The 24,382-nt window shown below is 50.4% G+C and overlaps 2 protein-coding genes across 3 annotated transcripts in view; both read right to left on the bottom strand.

Annotated features, from left to right (window-relative positions):
* Positions 1 to 12,998, bottom strand: part of SYN1 (synapsin I) — a 41,536-nt gene extending 28,538 nt beyond the window's left edge. For both annotated transcript variants that reach the window (XM_031445320.2, XM_031445321.2), the window contains exons 1-4: positions 12,467 to 12,998; positions 1,935 to 1,992; positions 1,738 to 1,829; positions 20 to 176 (exon numbers count right to left, since the gene is read on the bottom strand). In XM_031445320.2, the coding sequence (XP_031301180.1) occupies positions 20 to 176; positions 1,738 to 1,829; positions 1,935 to 1,992; positions 12,467 to 12,843 (684 nt within the window). In that variant the 5' untranslated portion in view covers positions 12,844 to 12,998. The remainder of the gene's footprint in view (positions 1 to 19; positions 177 to 1,737; positions 1,830 to 1,934; positions 1,993 to 12,466) is intronic.
* Positions 12,999 to 17,048: 4,050 nt separating this feature from the next.
* Positions 17,049 to 23,208, bottom strand: CFP (complement factor properdin). The gene is made up of 9 exons (XM_031445318.2): positions 22,993 to 23,208; positions 22,747 to 22,897; positions 21,397 to 21,572; positions 20,124 to 20,294; positions 19,795 to 19,986; positions 19,438 to 19,611; positions 18,982 to 19,173; positions 18,706 to 18,817; positions 17,049 to 17,281 (listed from the first exon to the last, which is right to left on the bottom strand). Exons 1-9 carry the CDS (start codon positions 23,078 to 23,080, stop codon positions 17,131 to 17,133), a joined length of 1,407 nt encoding a protein of 468 aa, XP_031301178.2. The 5' UTR covers positions 23,081 to 23,208; the 3' UTR covers positions 17,049 to 17,130.
* Between the last annotated feature and the right edge of the window lie 1,174 nt (positions 23,209 to 24,382).

Genomic DNA, 24,382 nt, shown 5'->3' with positions numbered 1-24,382 from the left:
CATTCTTCCTGTCACTTACCACCCAAGGCTTGTCACAGAAATTGTAGACAGAATGCAAAGAGTTAACGCTGGGGATTCCTGCGTACTGCAGCCCAATGACCAAACTGCGGTAGTCTCCATTCCGTGCCATGCTGAAGGCATGCTGGCGGATCAGCACGAAGTCTGGCTTCAGAGACCTGGGATGGCAAGGGTGGGAGTGTTGAGGGTTCCCCCAGAAGCTCCCCACCACCTTTAGAATAAAGATCAAGTTTCTAAATCTCCACAGCTCCTAGAGATGGCACAGTGGTTCCTCATCTCAACCACATGCACAAGCTCTTCCCTCTACCACATGCACCCTTTCTACCCTTTCCTCATCTGGTGACCCCCCTTAAGCCTCTCCCACTTGCTTCTCTCCTCACCAAGGTCAGCTTGCAGCTGACCCATTCAGCTCTGACAGCATTCCTGGTCACACTCTCTCGGACTACTACTGTCCTCAGAGGACGCTGCCCAGAATAAATTCCAGCCTCAGCCTGAAACATTTCCTCCCTCGATTTCTGCATGCATCACCCCTCCAACTCCTTCAGGTCTTTCTTCAAATGCCCCTCACACTACTGGTCTACCCCAACCAAACCACAGCCCCTTCACCATCCAACAATCCCTACATCCCTTTGCTGCTATTTTTTTCCTGAGCACTTTTACATTTTCTCCTTTATTTGTTTATTGTGTGTATCCGACAGGAGAACGTCAGCTTCATGAGAGCAGAGGGGTTTTTTAGGGGGGTCTTTTTGGGGGTCTGTTTTGTTCACTGCTGGGTCCTCAGCATGCAGCACACTCCTGGCACACAATAGGTGCTCAGTAAATAACTGTTGAACGTAAAATGCTGAGAGCAGCACCTGGCATGCAGTAGATGCTCAAGAAATGTTGGTCAAATTAATAACTGAAAAGTTTGGCTTGTGCTCTGCTGGGATCCTTGGCTCTTCTTCAGAAGAGAAGCTATCTCCTTGCAGCCTGTGCCTAAGTTCCTTTTTAAAAAATTGGAATATAATTGACATAGAACATTGTTTAAGGTGTATATAACATGTTGATTTGATACATTTATATATTATAATATGACTGCCACTGTAGCGTTAGTTAGCACCTCTATCACATCACATAATTATCATTTCTTTTTCATGGTAGGAATAATTAAGATCCAGTCTTTTAGCAGGTTTGCTGACTATGATATAATATTGTTGTCTATATGCACCATACTGTGGACTAGATCTCTACGACTTATTTATCTACCAGTTGCAAGTCTGTGATCCTAAACATCTCCCCTATTCTTCCACCCTCTAGCCACTGACAATCACCTTTCTATTCTCTGTTTCTATTAGTTTGGCTCTTTTAGATTCAATATATAAGTGAGATCATATAGTATTTCTCTTTCTCTGTCTGTTTTATCTCACTTAGCATAATGTCCTCAAGATCCATCCATGTTGTCACAAATGGCAGGATTTCCTTCTTTCTTGTGGCTGAATAATATTCCAGTGTGTGTGTGTGTGTGTGTGTGTGTGTGTGTGTGTGTGTGTGTGTGTGTGTGTGTCTTCTTCTTTATCCATTCACCCATTGATAGATACTTAGGTTGTTTCCATATCTTGGCTATTGTAATGTGTTTAAGTTCTTGCTCACAGAAGGATGGAAGGGGAGGGGAGGACTCTCCCTCAACTCTAAGGGAGCCCTTTTGCCTCACCCATAACACCAAGGTAACATTATACTCACCGCACAACCTTCACCCCATTCCGAAGAACTTCCATGTCCACAGAGAATCCACCATTGGCGTGAGCCACAAGGTTGAGATCAGAGAATTCAGCCTGCGAAGGAAAAAAAAAATCAGGGATTCACTCACATAACACAAAAACGGCCACTCAGCTTGCAGTCTGGGCAGCTGACCCCCAGGTCCAACTGCCCCAACTTACCTGTTCTACTTTAATGTCAATCTCTCCATGGATCTTTTTCCCTTTGAAATATTTTGCCCTGGAGAGGAAAAGCAAAGCACATCCATCAATGCTCACATCTCAGGAAGACAAAACCCAGGCCAGTCCTGTGACCCCTTTGCCCCTTTGGTGCCACTAGAGAAACTACAAAGTGATTTATAGTTATTTAAATCCGTTGAAAAACCCAACAGTTCTTTGTGAACAATGAAGTCTGTTGTAATCCTTGTGGAGGTGTGTAAAGGTCCACAGGACATTGCAAACTATAAAACAAGTCCTTAAAACACAGAGAAAGGGCATTTCCCAAAGTATGGTCTGCTCGTCACAATGCTATTGTAAATGTTTTCGAAAAGCTGCGCAAAATGAAGAGTGCTTCGTAAACTGGAACATACTCTGAAATTGCATGGAGGTTTGTAAGTGGCAAAGCACCTTAGGGGACACGTAGATATGAAGTGCGCCCAGGTATGTCTCAGTGCCTATGTCTGCTTGTGTGGCCTGAAGCATCTCTCTGCTCTCCAGCCCTTTCCCAAGGAGGACCACATTCACCATGTGTGGCTGTGTGCTGAGAGGGACCCAGCAGCCATGAGTGGGCAGCTGCATCAGAAAAAGAGGAGCAGATGGAGGGGTGCAGGCTGGCGGGGGTTCTGAAGAAGCCAGAGCCAGCGATGATGGGGGTGGGGAGCAATGCAGTTGAGGATGAGGGGAAGCCATAGGAGGGAAGAGGGTAGGAACAGTGGCAGGAGCATCATGAACTGTTATGTCACTGTCCTTGGGCCTGTCCCCAGCTGGGCTCCTCTCCCAGGCCCAAGATTCCTAGCTGATGGACTTCTCCACAGACAGAAGCTAATCCCTAATCGGGTTTCTCATAAAAGGGGGCTGAGGGGAGGAGCCACTCCTGAGTCACCTCCATGCACACAATCAGGGTCTCTGATATACACACAGCACAAACAGGCCCTAGTGATTTCACTGCCATACCCCAAAGACCCTGAGCACAGCTATTTTCTCCTCTCTCCCTTCCCTCTCACCTCCCACTCCATGACTGACACTGTCCCCTCATAGGTGCTGGAAGAGAATCTCTAAGACTTGTACATTTTTCATTTAGAAAATGATGATGAGTGTAGACTATATCACTATTTTTTTAAGCTTATTTGACCATAAATGTAGTGGATACTGGGGTGCTCTGCTCAGATCTCCTCTTCACGGCCAATGCACCCTAAATATCAGCCATTGACCAATCACAGCTGTGTCCCATTGGAAATTGTCTTCCGTCACAGGGAACTGCCTTGGCCAAGGTCACACCATGTTGTGGATCAACTTCTCCCTCTGCCCCACCCTGCCTGCCTTACAGGTGCTGATCCCCAAGGCACTCCCCAGTAAGACTGTGCAGGCAAATCTCTGCCTCAAAAATCGGTTTTCAGAGAACCCAACCTAAAACAGTGGGCCAGAGAAGTCAAACTACAAGAAGATTCTACTGCCTTCCTGGGAGCTGGCCCGCTCAGCAGTCAGCAGGCAATAAGGAGCCATCATTTGTGAAGGTGGAGCCCAGATAGTCCCCGACATGCGGTAGCAAGACTAAGCACCCTGCAGCATGTCTGGACTGTGGTGCACGCAGGATGCCACTTGAACCCCACAGGACCTGTCAAATCCGATGATACTGGAGGTGTCTGCAGTGGGAAAAGATGCAGTGTGGGGTTGATTCTCCTGAGTGGGAGTAGTATGGTGCAGGCCCAGAGGGTTCTGAAGCAGCAGAAACTTCTCCTGATGGTGGGCTGGAAAGAGATCCTGGTGGAAGGGCATGTACCAGCTCGTGCAATATCCCTGGTGCTTGAGAGGTGCAGGGGAAATGGTGACCAGACCTGGGGGACTATTCGCTAAACACCATTGATTAGCTACAGAAAGATATGACATGCTCAGGGTGAGTAATCACCAATTCAAAGCAAAATGTAAAAGGCAGAGGTCCTCCTTGGCTGCATTTAAGGAAACCCCAGTCTCCTGCAACCAGAGAGCGGACAGAGGAGAAGACCGGGCTTAGGACTTCATTGGAAGTATAGCAGAACTTCAGAGAAGGTTGAATTCTCAGGCCTGGCACATTTCCTATGCCATGCTCAGGGTCCTAATAGGACGGGAGTAGGGCCCTGAGACTTGGGCTGGGGATACCTGGGAAGATACATAGAACACCTTGAACTTAAAGATTCACCTGAACCCACTGGATCCGCAGAAGTAGCTCCCTCTTCCTTGTTAGAATATAGACCTTCCCTCTGCTTGAGGATAATGCAGAGGCCTCGAATGATGCACGTGTCTTAGAAGACAATTTGTACCCCTTTCAGAATCAACCCTCCTCCCCCTCTAGGCAACCAGATCAATAACCAGGGTCAAATCTTATCACAACCTGACTGGAGATGTTTTAAGCTTGCAAAGGAACGGAAGGGATGATACACACCACAGAAGCTGAAGAATCTGGCTAATACATATCAGCAGGGGCTGGGAAAGCATGTGTGGGACTGGATCCCAAGGACCACGGGTTTAGGGAGCAAAGCATGAAGTTGGAGCCCACTCCCAGAACACAGAACTTAAAACCATGGCCAGGACTCTAGGGAATGTTGCTGATACATGGTTGGATGGCTTGTGGAAGCTTGGGGAAAACAATGCTCGCACCAAGTGAAGCAGAAATGCCAGACTTCCATGGCAGACCGTGGAGAAAAGGAAAGGATCCAAGGACTCAGAGAAGCAAACGAGTGAGAGTAGACATGCTACTTAAGTCTGGAAAACCCATCAGCTGACCATATTCTATGGGAGAGCCCAGAGGATATACCCAACTTACAAAATCCACGAGGAATATGCCGGTGAGAGGGCCAGGAGTCATGTTGCGAAGCACGGTTGAGGTAAGATAACAAATGAAGTCCTGGCTTAGGTCCTGCTCACGGTGGGGCTGCTGGATCCATAGGTCCATCTAGTGGCCACTTCCTCAGCTCACAAATACATAATTGGAATGGACAGATCTGTGGTTTTCAGAACCTCTAACTAATTTCTTTGGCCTGTGGGATAAGGGCTATTGAAGTGGGGCAACCCAAATGGATACTCTGAAACTATACCCCTTCCCCAGATCAAAACTGTAAATCAAAGACAATGTGGTGTCTATCCTGGGGGTGATGGTGGAGATTAGTGCCTTTCAGAACGATCTAAAGATGCAGGACTGTTAGGCTCACCATATCTCCACTGAATTAACCAGTTTGGGCCCTGAAGAAGCTGGATGGATCCTGGAGAATGTTTGTAGACTACTTCAAGCTCAACCAAGCTTCAAGTGATTAAAGCTGCTGTACTGGACATGCTGTCATTGCCAGAGCAGACGAAAAGATCTCAAGTATGGCAGATGGCCACTGATTTAGTGAATGCATTCTGTTCTCTTCCAATCAAACAAGAGGATCAGAAACATTTCACACTCACATGCGACTGACAATATACGTTGATGGTCTTGCAATAGGGCTATGTTATCTTTCTCACCCTATGTCATCAGATAGCCCAAGGGGACATGGACCATCTGGACATCCAGAGAACATCACATTGGACTACTACATCAATTACATCATATTGATTGGGCAAGATAAGCAAGAGATGGTTAGCACTTTGCCTTGATAAGACACATGCCCTCCAGAGGGTGGGAAATAAAGCCTATGAAAACTCAGGGTCCTGCCACACTCATACACTTTTTAGGGATTCACAGTGGTTCGAGGCATGCCAGGACAGCCCCTCCAAATAATAGGGCAAAGCTTTGCATCTTGCACCTCCCACCATGAGGAATAAAAGCACAACAGCTAGAAGGCCTCTTCAGGTTCTGGAGGGAGCATATTCCACACTTGGAACTACTGATCTGATCCATATTTCAGGTGACACATAAGGCTGCCAGCCCTGAGCAGGTCCAGACTGTAGTGCAAGCAGTCCTGCCATTCAGGGCATATGATCTGGCAGAGCCTGCGACACTAGAGGTGGCAGTAGTGGAGAAAAAAATGCAGTGTGGAGTTTATGGAAAAACTGAGTGGGAGGCCCCTGGGGTTCTGGAGCAAGGCCATGCCATCTGCAGCAGAGAATTACACGGCTTTTGAGAAACAAATCCTGGTGTGGTATGGGGCCGAGAGAGAGAGAGAGAGAGAGAGAGAGAGGGAAGGAGGGAGAGAGAGAATGCTTGACCAGAGGGCACCAAGGGACCATGGATCCTAGTGCCCGTTATGCGTTGGGTCCTGCCTGACCCAGCAGCCAGGATCGAACCCAGGCAGGACCAAGCAAGCTGCCTGGGCAAGTAGCCCAGATGCCCATGTCATCCACACTGTTGTGCTTGTGCCTCCCTCAGCTCACTAAGGGGACTCCTTATAACCAGAGGATGAAGGAAGAAAAAGCCTAAGCTTGGTCCAAAAATGGGTTGGCTTGGTATGCAGGTGGGAGCCAAAAACAGATAATGGCTAAGCCATAGTCTCACTTGGAGTGGCCTTGAAAGGCAGTGGCAGAGCTCCCCATGAGCAGAGCTCTGGGCTGTGCACCCGGTCATTTGTTTTGTGGGGAAAGAGAAGTGGCCCGAGATGAGAAACATTCACTGATGGGCAGCGGTAAATGGCTGGGCTGATTAGTCAGAGGCCTTGAAGGAAAACTACTGGAAGATCAGGGAAAGCAGGTCTGGGACACAGAAATGTGGGTGGACACATGGGAATGCAGATGAAATAGAGTGAAGATCTTTGTACTGTCTGTTAACACCCACCAGAGAGCATCCACCATGTTAGTGGCATTAAGCAACCAGGTAGACAGGATGACTCAGCCAGATGATGTCAGCCAGCCTCCAGAATCAGCCACCCCAGCGCTGGCAGATGGGCACACATATGAAGTGGCAAGAATAACAGAGATAGAGCCTACAGCATCATTGCTGAATGTCCGACCTGCCAGCAACAGAGGCTAATGTTGAATTCCTGACCCAGCACCAACCCTCAAGAAGACCAGGCAGACCCTTTGGGGCAAGCTGACTACGCTAGGCCCCTTCCACTCTGGAAAGAGTAATGATTCATTTTGACTGGGATATTCTATATATGTGTTTGCCTTTCCTGACTGCAGCACCTTAGCTGGCATCACTGTCCAAGGGCTTACACAATATCTGATCCACTGGTATGGGATCCCACCTAACATCGCATCAGACTGAAGGACACAATCTACAGCAAAAGAGGTGCAAAAGTGTGGAGGGATATAGCTCAGTGGTAGAGTGCCTGCTTAGCGTGCACAAGGTCCTGGATTCAAGCCCCAGTTCCGCCATTAAAAAATAATAATAAATAAATAAATCTAATCACCTCCCACCAAAGAAAGAAACAAACAAACAAAAAAGAGGTGCAGAAGGAAGCCCATGACCATGGAATCAACTGATGACATTATATACCACATCACCCGGAAGCTGCCGGCCAGACAAAGTGATGGAACAACTTGGTATAGTCACAGCTAAGCCCCCAGTGTGGAGGTGATACCCGTGCAAGAATGGGGCACCGTCCTCCAAAACACAGTGTCCACCCTAAATCAACAGCCGTCGTTTGTGCTGTGTTCCTAATAGGTGGAATACATGGGTCTGGGAACTCAGAGGTGAAAGGAGGAATGGCCCAGCTTACCATCAATCCCAGTGATCCACTTTGGAATGTGTGCTTCTTGTTCCCGCAGGGCTCTGCAAGGTTAGAGGTCCTGGTTCTCCAAGGGGGAAACACTGCTACCCGGGGACACAGCAAGAATCCCATTGCATTCTAAGCTTGGACTGCTACCTGGACACTTCAGGTTTTGCGTGCCAACGGACATGAAGAGGGGTCATGTCTTGGCAGGGCATGTGACCTTGATCATCAGGAGGAGACAGGGCTGCTGTTAGACAATGGGGGCAGGGAGGAATATGTCTGGCATCCAAGTGACCTTCTTGGGCATCTTTTGGTACTCCTTGCTCAACTTTGATGGCAAATGGACAAGTAGAACAACCACGGCCTGAGGAGAGCATGGGGACCAAGAGCTCAGGGTTCCCTCAAGGATGAGGGAGTAGGTCACTCACCAGGGAAGCCACTGAGACCAAGAAAGGTGCCAGCTGAGGGTGAGGGGAACCTAGACCGCAAAGCAGAGGAAGGAGATGATGCATAGCGTTTATTTATGACGCATTCATCAACTGTGGCAGTGGAAGCTGTAGTCTGTCCCACTCAATGTGCCCTTTCAAGTTTCCCCCAGAAAACAAGACCAATTCGAATGCAAAAAGCAAGTGAATCTAAGCAGACTGTGTGCTCCACCCAGATCCTCACGCCCTTCCTTCTTGTCACATCCGTCCCCTAGCTTCTGGGAACACCTGCTGCTGAAAGCTCACAGGACTGTCCCTCACTGGGAATTGCCCTCTGAAGCAGGCACTGACCTGCCCCAAGATTATACCTCTTCCCAGCAGGAGCCTGTGGCCGATGACTGACTGATACAGGGGTACAGAAGCCTGGCCACTCCAACTCAATTAGGATAAGTCTGGAGGGTCATCCCAGCTCTAGAGCTCCCCGGATGACTGGCTGAGGCTGTCGTGGTGGCTGCATCACAGCTCAACCTTGCCCTCCACCAAACCTGCTTCCCTTACTACTCCCTTGCAACAGGTACTGCTCCCAAGAGCCCTAGCCGATAAATCTGCACGCAAATCTCAAAAGTCTTAGGGTCTGCTTCCAGGGAAGCCTAAGGAAAGAAGCCACAATAAAACACACAGTTTATATAACCCTCTAAATGCGTATTTACATAACAACCCACCCTATATATGTAATATGCATTATATAAGACACATAAATATGCTATACAAAAACTATAATATATGATGTCTTATATAACATATACCACATATTATGTGATGTATCTAGAATGTATATAAATATTACATATATTGGAATGAAAGTTTCAGTAAATAATTATCTTTGTATGTGCAGTGGAGCCTGATATTTCCTATTCTATTACATTTCATGAAGAAAAATATACACATATATATGTATTATATACTACAAACCCATTACATAACAAATGTATTAGATAGTATATGTTATATATAATATATGGTACACATTATTGATTACATTTCTTATTGGAGTAACCATTTCGCTAAAAAAAATTCCACTATGTGCAATATGTTCTGTTATTTTCTATTTTCATTTACTGTCATTATTATTGATCATATTTCTATTTTCATTTCATGAGGAAAATGAAATGCTGGTGACAAGCCGATAGGTAACCCATGGCTTGAAAAACACTGGACTAAATCATCTGTAAAAAGGGATGATAGATCTCAACTCTGAGTTTGCAGTTTTACACCACAGAGGACTCAAGACCCAGGAAGGAACGGGAGTGGTGAGGTTTGATGGGAGAGGTGTCAGACTGTACTTAGGTCTACGATCCATTGCAGAAATTGCACAACTCCTCCTTTCGTCCAAGCTGAAATCCCCAAAGCTTGCGTGGTTCTGAATGTCTGCAAGTTGGTGATGCCGAGGTCTCTGTTTCCCACACTGAACGTGATGTACCCAGGCTCTCTCCCTTTGTCCATCCCACCCCACCCCTAGTAGACACTAAATAAATATTTGCTCGATTGACTGGAAGAAAAGACTGGAGCAGCTGCTGGGATAAAGGAGGGCTTTGGGGGTGCCCAGGGTGGAAGGGAAGAATCGTTCACAGAATTCAGCAGGTGCTCAAAAAATGCTTGCTATACAAATCAGAAGAAAAACTGGAAAACACTGGAGTTGTGATTATGGAAAGGGGAAGAGTCTTCTCAGTATTCAGTAGATAATTAATAAATGCTTGATGGAACGAAGGAAAAGGCAGCAAAGAACCTGCCTGGAAGGTCGGAGTGGAGAAGGGAAGTCTAAAGAACGGTAGTTACCAAGATACAGCAGGGGCCTCATTAAGCTTTGTTGACTTCAATAGAGCAAATTTAGCCAGGAAGATGGCATCTGTGTGAGTGGGTGTTGGTGAAGCAATTATAACATGTGTCCAATAAATGCTTTATGGATTGAGGGAGAAGAGAGTGGAGGAGCCTGCTGCGGGGATGGGAATGTGGTCATTTGAACAGAACACAGTAAGAGAGTGATAAACGCTTTTTGGATTAATTGTGGGAAAAGGGCAGTTGGGAAGATGGTTACTCAATGGGTGTGTGTGTGTGTGTGTGTGTGTGTGTGACTGAGTCAGAATACAGCAGATGCCCGTTATAAGCTTGTAGGATTGTGTAGTGTGAAAGGCAGGATGGTGACTGTAGAAGGGAGAATTAGGGCTATAGGAGGGGGAGAAGAGGCATTGAATATGGGGTTCATAGTAGTGTACAATAAGTGCTCATCAAAAGACTGTTGGGGTTGAATGGAGGAGAAGGTATGGAGAATCCAGCTAGTGGTTAGGATTAAAAGGGAAAGGAACTGAAGGAGGGTTCTTCTGAGTATATAGTAGTGCTTAATAAATGCCTCCTACACTCTTACACATGGAAAGTATGCAATACCTATCTGTAGAACAAATAAATGGTTCTGCATAGAGAGAAAGGCTGCTGGGTAAGGGCTCCTGAGGGGCGGGGTAATTAACCAGTAAAGAGCTGGTACTCAGTAAATTTAGGCTGAAGGAGACCCCTGGAGAGAGCGCTCTTGAGACAAGGGCAGGTACTTCCAAGCTTGGAGAGGGGGTCAGTTGAGAATGGCTCTTACATAGTAGGTGCTCAATAAGTGTTTACTAGCTTAAATAGAAGAAAGGCCCTCTGGGGTACAGACTTAAGATTCGGACAGGGAATCCTAGGGATACTGAAGGGAGTAGGAAAGGGGTAACCCTTCTAAATTGGGTTCTAGACCTACTGAAGGAAAGAACCCTGGAGAGAGGCCTTATGATCGGCACAGGTTCTCCTAGGGGTAAAGGGGAATCTACTCCCTACACACAATAGGCTCTTAAACTGCTTACAGGCTTACTGGACCCACTGGAAGAGAAGCACCCTTGGGAGGAGGTACGAATATAGAGCACACAGAAGGCATTCCATAAAGGCTTACAGGAGCCATTGGTGGGAAAGGCCTCTGGGGAAAGGTGATTAGAATTGAGCATCTGGCAGACAATGAATAAATGCTCACTGGATCCATTAAAAGAAAAGGTCTTTGGGGAAGGAGGAGGTGGATCCACTGGAGGAAAAGTCTTTGGGGGAAGGGGAATGGGGATACAGGATTTATGTAAGTTTGATTCTCTGTCCTTGGGAGGAAAGGCTTTTGTGGAGAAGGCACAGAATCAGGCACACGAAAGGTGCTCCACAAATGCTCCAGGAGTGATTTTTAAAAAGGTCTTTGGAAAGAGGGATTGAAATGGTGCATACAGCAAGTGCAGATATCTGATCACTGTATTAATTGGAGGCAAAGGCCTTTATGGAGAGGGTCTAAGGGTCTAAGGGTCATGCAGAAGATGCTCAATAGAGACTGAAGCCACTATAGGAAAAGGCATTGGGTAAAGGGTCTGGGGTGGGGTAAACAGCTAGTACTCAATAAGTGCTTGCTGAATACATTGGAGGAAAGAGCCTTTAGAGAAGGCTCACACCTTCAGATCAGGCAGTTGCTAAATGCTAGGCGGGTCTACCAAAGGAAAGGTCTTTGAAGAAGTAGCTCGAGAATAGAGGATAAGGGAGGCACTCAATAAATTCTTTCTAGATCTAGTGTAGGAAAAGGATTTGGAGCAGCGAATCTAAAGATGAGTCACACGCACAGAAGGTTCTAAAATGCTCATGGACCTCATTCGAGGAAAATGATATGTTTAAGAAAGGGGCTTGGGCACGGGGCATACATCAGGCACTTAATAAATGCTTCCTACATCTTTTGGAGAAATAGGACCTTGGCGAGGAGGATGGAGTTGGGGCAATAAAGGCTCATAGGATCCATTAAAGGCAACGCTTTTGGGGAGAAGCTGGTATGGGATACACAGCAGGCATTCAATCAATGTTCACTGAATAGTTTAAAAGGTTTTTGAGATGAGGGCTGGGGTGCAGCACATCGCACATTCTGGATATATGCTCACAAGATCCTAAGGGCAAGGATTCAGGGGGACAAGACACAGCAAGCTCTCAAAGAATGTTCACAAAATTCAAGGAAGCCAAAGGCCTTGGGGAAGGAAGGGCTCCCCACTGAGGCACACCACAGGTACTTGATAAATGCTCACAAAGTCCGTTAGAGGACAAGGCCTTTGGGGCGCAGGTTGGGGGAGCGCAGGGCACACGCTCTTGAATGCTCACAGGATATATTGCAGTTAAAGCTTTGGGGAAGGAGGCACACAGCAGGCGCCCGATAACTGCTCCCAGTATTGATCGAGAAGTCCTGAGGTGGGGGTGGGGATCAGGGGGAAGCGAAGGCGGGGGACACAGGAAGCGCTCCGCATAATTTTAGGGAAAGGGGTTTGGACGAGGGGGCCAGGCACAGGGCACACAAGCGGCGCTTGATAATTGCTCATCATGGAAGGATCTGGGGACCCAGGACCGCGGGGAGACGTCCGTGGCAGTGGCTTACCAGTCGGTGTGGGGCTCGTCGATTACCAGCAGAACCCTGGCGGCGGCGCCCCCACGGCCTGCGCCCCCAGAGCCGCCGCCCACCTGCTCGCTGAAGGTGGCGGCCGCGGCCGCAGTGGTCTGCTTGACCGCGTTGGACAGCGAAGAGAAGAAGCCACCACCCCCCGAGGACCCCGGGCTTGGGGCAGCCGGAGAGGCCACGGGGGCGGCCGAAGAGGCCCTCTCAGCAGTGGCGGTCGCGGGGCCGGGCGTGGCTCCGGGACTGGGGGCAGCAGGCGGCGGCGGGGGCGGCTGCGGGCGCTGCAGGTCTGTCATGTACCCATTTGGCAGATTGGCCATGAAATTGCTGTCCGACAGGCGGCGCCGCAGGTAGTTCATGGCTGCGGCGCGGGGCAGGGGGTCCTAGGAGCAGTCTGGTCAGGAGCCGCGGGGGCGGACCGCGCGGGGCCCGACCGCGCGGGGCCCAGGAGCACAGCTGCGCTCTCAGGCACGACGCGACTCTTCTGCTGCCCTCCGCAGACTGAGGTAGCGCTGAGTCGCCGCCGCCGCAGCGCGGATGGTCGCTCCCGTGCCCCCCTATCTCGCACCCAGCGTGGTGCAGTCCGGCTGGGCCGGCGGCGGCGCGGACGCGACCAAAGGCGACCGGGAAGGGGAGTTTGCGGAGGAGCGGCGAGTGACGTCAGCGCGCCCTCAGCGCTGGGGCGGCGGTGGCGCGCGCCGGCAGGCGGGGGCGAAGGCGCTGTCCGCGGTGCTGAAGGCGTCAGTGCGCACGCGCCACGCCGCATCCTGTTTCCCCTCCCCCCGCCTCCGATTGGGGATGCGCAATTTGGGGACTGGGGGCGGGGTGGGTGCGTCAGGCAAGCCCCCCACCCCGCCTCATCCTGGTCTTCACACGCACTTGCACCCACACTTAGGACCCTCTGCAGATATTCCGTTTCCGGTGTTGATATTCAACACAGGACGCATTTGGGGGGTGGGAATGGAGGCACAATCAGAGACTCAAAAGTAGAGAAATAACTTCTTCACGGCAAGGGGTGGGGGGTCACACGCAGTACTCTGCGAGGGGATCGGTTTCCCACGTTCATACACTCTCAACCAGGCAGAGAGACGGGTGCGGGGGTGGCGTAGACAGCATCAGACAGGCGGAGGTGGACACTTGGGAGGGATACACACCCTTACCCTGGGTGGCGGGGGCCTGGAGGCACACAGGAATAACACAGACGCGTAGATACATATAGACACACACTAAAGTAAGGAAATATATGGAGGCATGTACAGAGAACACACCTATCTAGGTATCTATACAGACACACACAAGCCCAGGGTAACACTCATGGGCAGGCATGTATGCACGTACATGCATACACCTACACACGCACACAGGCACCACACCCACACACGGAGACCCAGGAAAACTGACATGAGCATGCACATCCAGGCAAAACACACCTACAATCATGGACAAACCTAGATCTCCACACAGACACATTCTCTGAAGCTCTAGCTCTGATGCGTGTTCATCTCCCCATCCCACCCCTATACATACACACTAGGTCTATACTCCCCCATCATCTGGACACAGTCAAAAACCATGATAACCACCTGGTACGGTGAGTGCTCATAGCTATCTTCCCCTGCACCAAACAACTTTCCACAGACAGAGGCAGGATACATCCTAGGGTATGCAAACAGTAGGTGTCAAATGATGCTTGCCACATGAGCTAATGATCCTTATGGTCTGGACAGAGGTGGGCTGTGGAAGCTTCTATTAAATCCTGACAACAGTGAAAACACCAATCCATTTAAAAATAACCATTTGTTGATTGATTGTACCCAACCCCTACAACAATACTATGCATTGGGTAATATGATTTCCATTTTACAAATGAGGGAATCCAAGAACTCCAATTCATTCCCAAAGGGTCATGTTCACTTTATGATCCATATTTTTTCTTTAAAGAATGTGCCAGAAAGAGGTGTCAGTGTGGCTGGAACAAAATGAGTGAGGGGGATTGTGGCAGGAGATGGGGTCAGGAAGGTCATCAGGGACTAGATGGAGCAGGGCTTTGTGGACCATAGTGAGTGATGATGGTGGACTAAATGAGGTGGAAGAAGATATGGCAAGAAGTAGGCAGATTTGGAGACTCTTCTGCCTGCAGGATTTTCAACTGAATCATTCACTTACTCATTTGTACATCCTTCATTCATTAAATACTTGGCTTGTTAAAACAAGGTCATGATGGTGTGAGATCTGAAGTCAGAATACCTGGGTTCAAACTGGGCTTCCACTATACTTTTGGGAAAGTGATTCAACACCTCTGAAACTTGGCTTCCTCGTCTGTAAAAATGATCACCTGACCCAACACCAAGGGGGTGGGGGTGAGGGAGTGCTGTGACTTCTGCCAGGAATGTCCAGTCCCTCTCTCAAGGATCATCTTTGGCCAAGGTCTCCGGGAAGTCCCCTCTTCCCTTAGACTCCCACAGTCCACCATCTCTGCTCCCTCCTCCATTCCAGCAAGCTTCAGTTCTATCTGCAGGCCTTTGCTTTGTCATTCCTTCCCCCTCTCTGGCATTTCACATCCCAGTGCTCCCCAGATGGGGAACTCCCCACAAATTGGGTATTTTCCAACATTTTTAAGTATGTGCTCCCCAGTTTTTTTGCTCAGTAACTGAAGCAAACAAGCTGTGCTGGACCCATGGTGCCCTCTCTGGGGGACAGAAGCAGCTGCAGGTCTACAGACCATTTTGGTTCCTCTGGGAGTGAGAAGTCGGGCTCTTTAGGAATCTGTCTCCAGACTGCCTCTCCCCAGGGGCCCCATTCCCAGGTTTCTAGGACTCATGGCCCCCAGGGTCATTCTCTTTCTCCAGGTGGCTCAATTTCCAGAAATTAATTTTTTTTGTAGATGATTTTACAGAAGAATGAAGATCCTTCCCCCTCCTCCAGGAATGTCTCAACTCCCGGGAAGCAGAGGTCAGGTTCCTCTGCACTGTCTTCACCTTCTCCGGCAGGAATGAGCATACAGAAGGGGCACCAAGAATGCTCTTCTTTGTTGTGCATTGGTGAGTAACGACTCTGAAACACACGCCCCTGACATATGTTCATAATCAATATTGTACCCATGTTTATAACTCACACGTACATATCCATACCACCTTAATGTGCATATGCGTGTGCACACATAACCCCGTATAACTCACACATTGTTATGGTGCACACGGTTGCTATTTTACATGCACTCCACACACATTCAATACATCCTTAATTCTTGCACAGACTGATAGGTCTGCATATCACACATACACAGAGATATGTACCTCGTAATGCACACATACAGCCAAATGTCCACTTTCTTGTAAACACATACCTCTCTTATACCTTATAGTAGTAACCAGAACCCCTAGCTTTGGCTCATTCCTCCCAAGATAACCAAATAGTCATCGACTTTGTCTTCACCCCAACCCATCAATTGACCCATTTTACACGAGGGAAAATCAACCCAGAGAAGTGAGCACCCTGACAAACTCTGGGTGTTACAGATCTCCCATCTGAATCCTCCCACAGAGAGGTGCCCCTGCACTCACAGCACAAAGTCCTAAACTCTGCTCCTGACATGGTGTTTCAGAAATGTCCATCTCACTACCTTTCTGAGCTTGTTTCCTCCTTGGTAAAATGAGGATTATAATATTGACCTCATATGTTCGTTGTGGATTAAATGAATTCATGCTATGGAAAGTATTAAAACACCACCAGACACACAGCCTCAGTTTGTTCCCTTCCCTGTGGAGACACGTACCGCTCTGACTTCTTCCCCATCCCCCATGATGTCCAGCGCTACTGTTAGTCTAGAGTAGGCGTCGTTGAATAAATGTTCAGTAAAAGGATCACCTATTCTAGTTTATCCCCTCGCTTAGATGTCCTCTCCTTCTACAAGCCCTCCTCCACCCGATGCCCAGACTTAGCTCTAGTATACAGTAGATGCTAATAAGTGTTGAATGAATGCACAACCGCTGAAGGAATGTCTCTGGGTTTGTCTTGGGGGCTCCTCTGGGCAGATGCTGACTCTAGCTTTTCTTTGCCCTTGTCCCAGATCAGAGCACCTCATAGGCACTTCCTCTGTCGCCCCCCTACCCCGCCTCGCGTAGCTATTTGTCGCCGCTAATTGCGGAGTTGGAACTGGGCTGTTGGATGTGGGTGGCTGCAGGTGTTCGCTCGGTAGGGCGCCAACCCCCCAGCCACGCCTCTGTCGGGGTTCAAGTCTTGATTGACGTGGAATCTGCCAGAGGAGGGAGCTTTAGGAGGCGGGGAGATGGAAAACAAGCCCGCCGGCCAATCAGAAAGTGCCTGCCAGGGCGGGTAGCCAATCAGGAAGCCCATACTTCGTAATTTGGAACTCTGCAGAGAGACGTGCTGGGTGCCCTGGGGCACTGCAGAGAGGCGGGCAGACGTCAGGGCTACAGCAGAGAAGGATGCTCGCCTTCACTCCTGTCATGCTGTGGCCACAGTGGAAATTAGTTTTCCACCACAGGCCACTGCAACTTTGCCCGTGTTGTCCTCTCTGGCCTAGAAGATGCTATGGTCCCACTCCTGAGGAAGAGGCTGGTTTATTGACGTCTCAGGGGTCAGGGGGTCAGAGTGGAAAAGAGAGATGTTAAAGCTTCTCATCTTCAGGGTTCTCTGCAGGCAGGCACGTGCAGACATGGACGTTTCTCTTCCACCATCACCTTCTGCCCCTGCAGCACATCGCACAGTGCCGATGGTTTCCCCCAGAAGGTCACGTTCTTCTCACCCTGACCTTCGACTATGGTAACAGTGGGCCTGGGGAGTTAGGTGGGAATAGAGAGGAGAAGCTCAGGAAAGGCAAGAATGCATTCAACAAACTCTAATTGAGCACCTACGGTATGCCCAACGCTATTTTTTAGCTGTGAGATATTGGGAAATTTCTTTATCTCTCTTGTGCCTCAGTTTCCCTCAACTGAAAAACGAGAATAATAATAATACCTACCTCACTGGGCTAAATGAGGCTAAATGAGTTGATTCAGGTAAAGTGCTGAGTCATGTCTGGTACACAGTAAGTGCTCAATAAATGCTGGTAATTATTATCTGTTGATATGAACTACTTTCTTTTACCTCCAAAACCTTTTATATCTCTCCCCATTGCCCACTGGAAAAAACCCAAATGCCTTGCCCTGGCGTTCAAGGCCTTGTTGTTGGGCCCAAATCTCTGTCCCCAAGTCAATCTATCTCTCTCTTCCACTTTATTCGGACTAAGTCCCATGTCCAGAATAGTCTTTGCCTGGGTTATTTCTCCCAATCCCTCCCATCCCAATGCCCTCCGTTCATTTCCTCACCCTGCCAAGTCCTTCGTGCCTCCATTTAAACCCCAACTCACCTTCCAGACCCCCTCTAAACCCACACCCGGAGACCAGATGGCAGGCCTTCCACGAGTTGGGAACAGGCCACTTAATATAGCAGCCTGATGTATGTGGAAATAAGGAAGGGATGAGTGAGTGTCTTAACCCTTTCCAACACCTGTGCCACCCTGGCCACTGGGAAACACTTCGGGCCCCTGATCACCTGTGTCCAGGACTGCTCACACAGTTTCGATAGGAAAGACTTTTCCGACCCCTTCCTGCCAGGGGAGGGGTCCAGTCAGCTTCCTGGACCCAGACTGAGGTGGCATCAGTCCCTTTTCCACACACTGACCATTCCTCATATGCCTTCTGTCGGGGCCCTGCTGACCTGGAGCCCTTGGGGGAATCTATGGGATCTGGGTTCTGTGTGTCTGCCACTGTTGCTGAAAAGGCCTTAGAAAGAATGCCTTAGGGCAGGGAGATGCAGAAAGACACATCATGTACCCATGGAGGCATGAGGGACTGAAGGAATGAACAAGTGAATGGAGGCATGAGGGACAGAGGGACTGAATGAACCAATCAAAGCTTGGGTGACCGAGGGAGCAGAGCAAACGACACATGAAGGGCAGAGTGAATGGGAGATTGGCTAAGTGACTGAATGAGTGACCCAAGGGCATGGAGGCTACTATTTCTCCCCTCAACATCCTCTTTCTCAGCTTCTTCTTTAGTTTCTCCCCTCTTCCTGCAGCTGGGAGATGGCTTTTGGCAAAGCAGGCGCCTTAGACCCAGTGGTGGAACCCAGGTTGAGGGTGGCCGGCTCTCCCGCCCTGACGGCTGACCTGTCAATATCATAACCCGCCTCCCCAGGCGCACTGCCCCCTCACTCACGAGAACTTCGGGAGCGTAGCCTTGCAGAGGCGCTGGCGGGTACGGACGGGGTTGGGTCCACATGGGGGCATACACAGCCCCCAGGTACTCCACTCTGACCACGAGCCTTTCCCTGCAAAAAAGGGAAGTGGTTCCCAAGTCAGAATTACAGGACTGGATGGGGTGGCGAGAGAGGGGCTACAGGGACATGGGGTCTCCGGCAGACAGTCAGAAAGCCCCCATCCCCACACGGGCTGCCCCACCCTCACCATGTAGTCTCTGGGGGGGGGCACTCACAGAGGCAGCGCTGGATATTGTAGCAGTGCCGGATATCCTGCTGTTGCCCAACACACCGCTGTCCATCAAATTTGCGGCCTTTGCAGCTCCTGGAGCGGATCTGCTGGCCTGGGATCTCCTGGCAGCTGATGTGTTTGATGCTTGGGCGGGTGCAGGTGCTCCACTCCCCCCAGGGCCCCCACTCTCCGTTCACTGCCGAGACAGGGGCAGCTGGGCTTGCACCAAAGAAAGGAGCCAGCGAAGGGGATCGGAGGAAGGAATGGGGGCTGGGGGAGGGAGTGGGAATGGCCAGATGTGGGAAAAGAGGATCAGAGGTAGAACCAAGGCATCATGGCCAGGAATGGAGGAATCAGAGGCAGGAACAAGGCATTAACAGTAGGAACTGGGCAGTGGGGATTGGCTGGGGGGCAGGGTAGGGCGCTAAGGCATGGAAATGGTTAATCTTGGGGTGCTGACCAGGGCAGGGCACGGCCGTGTTGCAGATGTGGGTCCTGGTGGCATCACCAACACAGAAGAGGCCCCCATGCTGGGGCACAGGGTGATCACATGTCCGTTGTTCTCGGGTCTGGCCCAGGCCACAGGTCACAGGACAGGGGCTCACAGGGCTCCATGGTCCCCAGCCACCAGCCACTGTTGGTGGGGAATAGGAGGAGTGAAGAGAAAGGCCACCTCAGTCTCTACTCCCTCAGCCCTCTGACCCTTGAGGCCAACTGGCCCCCAACAAAGAGCTCCCTGGTCACATGGCCTAAGATCTCTGTCCCCTGAAATGGCAGTGCATCTGTGCCTAAGTCAAGAGGCCTCATCCCCGAGTACCTGGGCAGGGTGGCAGGCCAGTGCAGGCCCGCTGCTCGTAGGCTGACCCTGAGCAGGGATTCCCGGGAGGCTGCTTGGAAGGCTCAGGTGCAGAACATGTGCGGCTCCGTTTCTCCGTGTGTGCTCTGGGTCCACCGCGGCAGGTGCCTGAGCAGGGGCCCCAGGGGCCCCAAGCTGCCCAGGCCCCGTGTGCTGTGATGGGGTGGGGGTAAAGAGATGCCAAGTGTGGGCATGCGTGCTTCACTCCTCCTACCCTGGAAGGTCCCTGCTGTAGCCCCAAGACCCACCCTGGGGGCCCACGTCAGTGCCCTGTGGTTGCCCTCACTCACTGGGGCAGACCTGTTTGGTGTCACAGGCCTCTGACTCCTTTGCCTCTCCTAGGCAGCCGCCCCCACACTTGGGGACAGGCTGATCACATGCTCGATGACGAGTCCGGGTCCCTCTGGAGCAGGTGACTGAGCAAGATGTCCAGGACCCCCAGTTGGACCAACCACCCATCTCTGTGGGAGACAAAAGATGGGGACAAGATGGAGGTGGTGGTGTCATTCAGGGATCCAAGCTTCCTCATGGACCCCACATCAGCTAATCCTGTCACCACATCTGTGGCCACACCTGGCCTACCAGCATTGCACATCTGGACCATTGCAGGAGCCTTCACACTGGTCCCTCTGCTGCACTCCTCACCACATACAGTCTGTCTTCTTGACAGCAAGAGGGATCTGTCACAACCCAAGTCAGGTCACGTTTCTCCTCTGCCATCACAACATCACTCAGAATAAAAGCCAACATCCTTTTGTCTCATTTTTTAAGATTCCATATATAAGTGATATCATAGGATATTTGTGTTTCTCTGTCTAACTTCATAAAGTATGATTGCCTCTAGGTCCATTCATGTTGCTGCAAATGGCATTATTTCATTTTTTTTGGTGGGGGAGTTATTAGGTTTGTTTGTTTGTTTATTAATGGGGGTACTGGGGCTTGAACCCAGGATCTTGTGCATGCTGGGCATGCACTTTACCACTGAGCTATACCCTCCCCTTTATTTCATTGTTTCCTACGGCTGAGTAGCATTTCATTTACAAAACAGAAAGAGACTTACAGAAAACAAACAGATACTTACCAAAGGGGAAAGGTGGAGGGAGGGATAAATTAGGAGTTTGGGATTAGCAGATAGAAACTACTATATATAAAATAGATAAACAACAAGGTCCTACTGTATAGCGCAGGGAACTACATTCAATACCTTGTAATAACCTATAATGAAAAAGAATCTGAAAAAGAATATATATGTATGTATGTATAACTGAATCACTATGCTGTACACCAGAAACTAACACAACATTGAAAATTAACTATATTACAATAATAATAATAAAAAAATAAGCCCAAAAGCCAGCATCCTCACCATGGCCCACAAGGATCAGTCCCTGCCAACCTCACCTCCCGCCGCTCTCCTCCAGCCACACTGGCCTCCTCCTTGGTGCCTCACAAGTACTATGCACAGTTCCACCCTCAGGGCTTCTGCCCCGATTGTTCCCAGTGCTGGCTAACTGGGAACAGTGCTGGCTAACAGGGCTCGCCCGCCTTGCTGATCCTCCTCACCAGGACAGCATGGCTGGTCTTCACAGGCCTGTAGCTGCCACTGGAGGGTCCCGGGCTCCATCTTGTCAGGACACTGCCCACCCTGGCCTACGCAGCGCCGGTGTCGCAGCTGGGAGCCCTCGGTGCAGGTCATAGAGCAGGGGGTCCACGTGGACCACGGTGACCAATGCGGGAAACTGCGGAGAGGAGCACACGGGTCCCATCCTGGTGCGCTCTGGCAGGGATGGTGTATGGGACCACAGAGTGTGGGCCAGCACAGGACGGGGTGTGGAATGGATGTATGTGGAATGGAGTCATGAGAGTATTTACCTCTTAGGGATACTGGGGGATTGAACAGGAAGAGGTGGGCACCCAGTAAATATTTAAATATCATTTACCTTCATTATCAGGAACCTGGAATTACCCTTCGAAGCACCCCAAGGGCAGTGCCAGGCATGTAGTAAGCAAATGAAAGGACCAGGGGCCCAGAACTGCGGTCAGAAACCCACCAGGCCACAGCTGCGCATGGTAGCAGGCAAACAGGAAGTACTTAATCAATAGGAACCATCAACCCCATGAGCTCAGAGACCCCACCAGAAATACTCCAGATCTACTCTCAGCTCCCTGCACAGCATAATGTTAAACACATGTGACCTGTTGACATGACTAGTGGACCCAGAGCTGCCTTCAAAAATCCCCATGGTGTATCTGGGAGATACAGTAAGCAGTTAGAAAATATGTCTGGCATATAGAGAGGGCTCAATATGTGTAAGCTGGCATCACGGTTGGGAGATGAGAGCTACTCTCAGCTCCCCCCAACCCCTGCAAGGCATCTGGTGTGCCAGAAGCGCTCGGTGAGTGTGATGTGTCATCAGAATGAGGGGCCTGGAGCTGCTCTCAGAAGTCGCCAAACTCTCCCCCTCCCTCAATGTGTCTGTATACAGTAAGCACTCAATACGAGCTGTTATCACCACTAGGGGACTTGAGCTACCTTCAGAAATACCTGAGCTGTGCCCCACCTACTATGCTTCTGGTAGACAGGAAGTGCTTATTATGTGTAAACCATGGCAGTCCTCCGCCAGGGGTGATTTTTAGCCCCCACAGGGAATGTCCAGAGGTATCTGGAGACATTTTTGTGGCTGCAGGCTGCTCCTGGCAACACATTCTGCAATGTACCGGTCACCCCCCACGACAAAGGATTTTCTGGCCCGAAGTGTCAGCAGAGCCGAGGCTGAGAATTCTATGAGCTATGGTCATGTTCAGGGCCTCGGAGCTACTCTTGGAAATCTCAGAGAAGTAAACAGCCCAGTGCTGGGTCCCCTGGCGGACAGTCCTTTCTGCCTCCTCCCAAACCCTAGGTTCCCCCCTAACCTGCATGCCATACAGAAACTGTGGCTGGACTCCTGGAAGGCATAGTCAGCATTGAGACAGCAGTCTTCCACGCTAACACCTCCCCCAAGGAGGCCCTTGCACTTGCCCGAAGATTCCTCATACTGGGTGAAGCAGAGGACGGGGTCTGAACCTGTAACCGGGTGGGGAAGCATGGTCAGGGAGGTGGGGGGTGCCCGGGAACCCATGGGGGGCCAGTTGGGCCCCCCCCCTCCACTGCCCACTCACCTGTGGCCGGCAGGGTTAGAAGCAGCAGCAGCAGCAGCAGCAGCGGCGGCGGCAGCAGAAAGCCAGGGGCCTGCACTGGGGTGGACATGTTGTGCCCAGCAGCCCTGCAGCCCCGCCAGAGAAGGCCTGGCTTTATGTGGGCTGACCTGCTCCTGGACTTGGTGGGAAAGAGGAACCAGGGGCAGGAGGAACTGGGAGGGCGAAGGGCAGCAGCGGGGAGGGAGCGGGTCTCTTCAGCTCCTGACACCTCCCCGGTCATCTCTGCTCCTGAGCTTCCTCCTCCCCACTCCCCTCCCTACTTCCTGCCTCACTCTTGGTCCCGGTTTGTTTGTGGCTGTATCCCCAGCACCCTGCGCTCTGCCCCGCAGCAGCCTTCGGTGCTCCATCAACATTCCTCGAACTAATTCTCACTTGAGGGGAAATGGAGCCTGGAAGTTTTAAGCAAGACTGAACTTCCTTGCTGTGTGACCTTGAGTGAATCACTTGAACCTCTTTGAGCCTCAGGTTCTCCACCTTTGAAAGGCCTGATCTGTCCCTCAACGACGGGGCCAACCTCCTGGGGGTGTTGAATGAGAGCAAAATGAGCGTGGGGTACTTGGTGTGTCCCTCCTCGCGGGGTGGAGCGAGCATCGAGGTAATGGCTTCATCCTCCATCCTGACTTAACCACCCACCTCCTATTTCCTAAAAGTGAGGTTCTTTGTGGTTAGAATGTGGATGGGAGGTCAGCACAAGGGAAGTGAGAAGGGGAAGTGGCGAGAGTGTGGGGAGAATTCAGAAGGACTGAACAGGGGGAGGGCGGGGGAATCCACTGCCCCTGGGGGCCAGCTGGGGACACCTTCAGGGCCTGAGGAGGGAGTGGCTTGGAGGGAACTGGCTTGGCCATGTTCCACCAAGATCATACCAGCCCTCCCGACCACCAGCCTCCCCCAACAGCCTACATCACAGAATTTGTTGTGAAGACTGGGAGTTCAGATTTTTAAAAGCCCTTAGCCCAGTGTCTGGCATTCGGCAGGTGATCTTTGTTAGATACATTAATTCAATATTTATTGAGCAACTATTGGGTGCCAGGCACTGTTCTGGGCATTGGACGGAAGCAGACAAGCCAGTCCCAAATTCTGGCCCTTAAGGGGCTTATGCTCTAAAAGAGACTGACCAAGAGACTGACCGTAAATGTCACCTCCCTCACAGAAGCCCTCTGCAGATACCTTTTTTGTAGGGCACCCATCACCCTCTAGCCCAGTGGCTCTCAAACCTTAGCGTGCATCAGAATCATCTGGAAGTTTGTTAAATCCAGATTGTCCGGCCCCACCCCAGTTCTGGATTCTGTAGGTCGGGGGTGGGGCACAAGAATGTGAATTGCTAACAAGGTCCCAGGTGACCCTGGTGGAG

The sequence above is a fragment of the Camelus dromedarius genome, chromosome X (genome assembly GCF_036321535.1).
Source record: "Camelus dromedarius isolate mCamDro1 chromosome X, mCamDro1.pat, whole genome shotgun sequence".
NCBI classification, from domain to species: domain Eukaryota; kingdom Metazoa; phylum Chordata; class Mammalia; order Artiodactyla; family Camelidae; genus Camelus; species Camelus dromedarius.
This window is presented reverse-complemented; position numbering and strand designations above follow the sequence as displayed.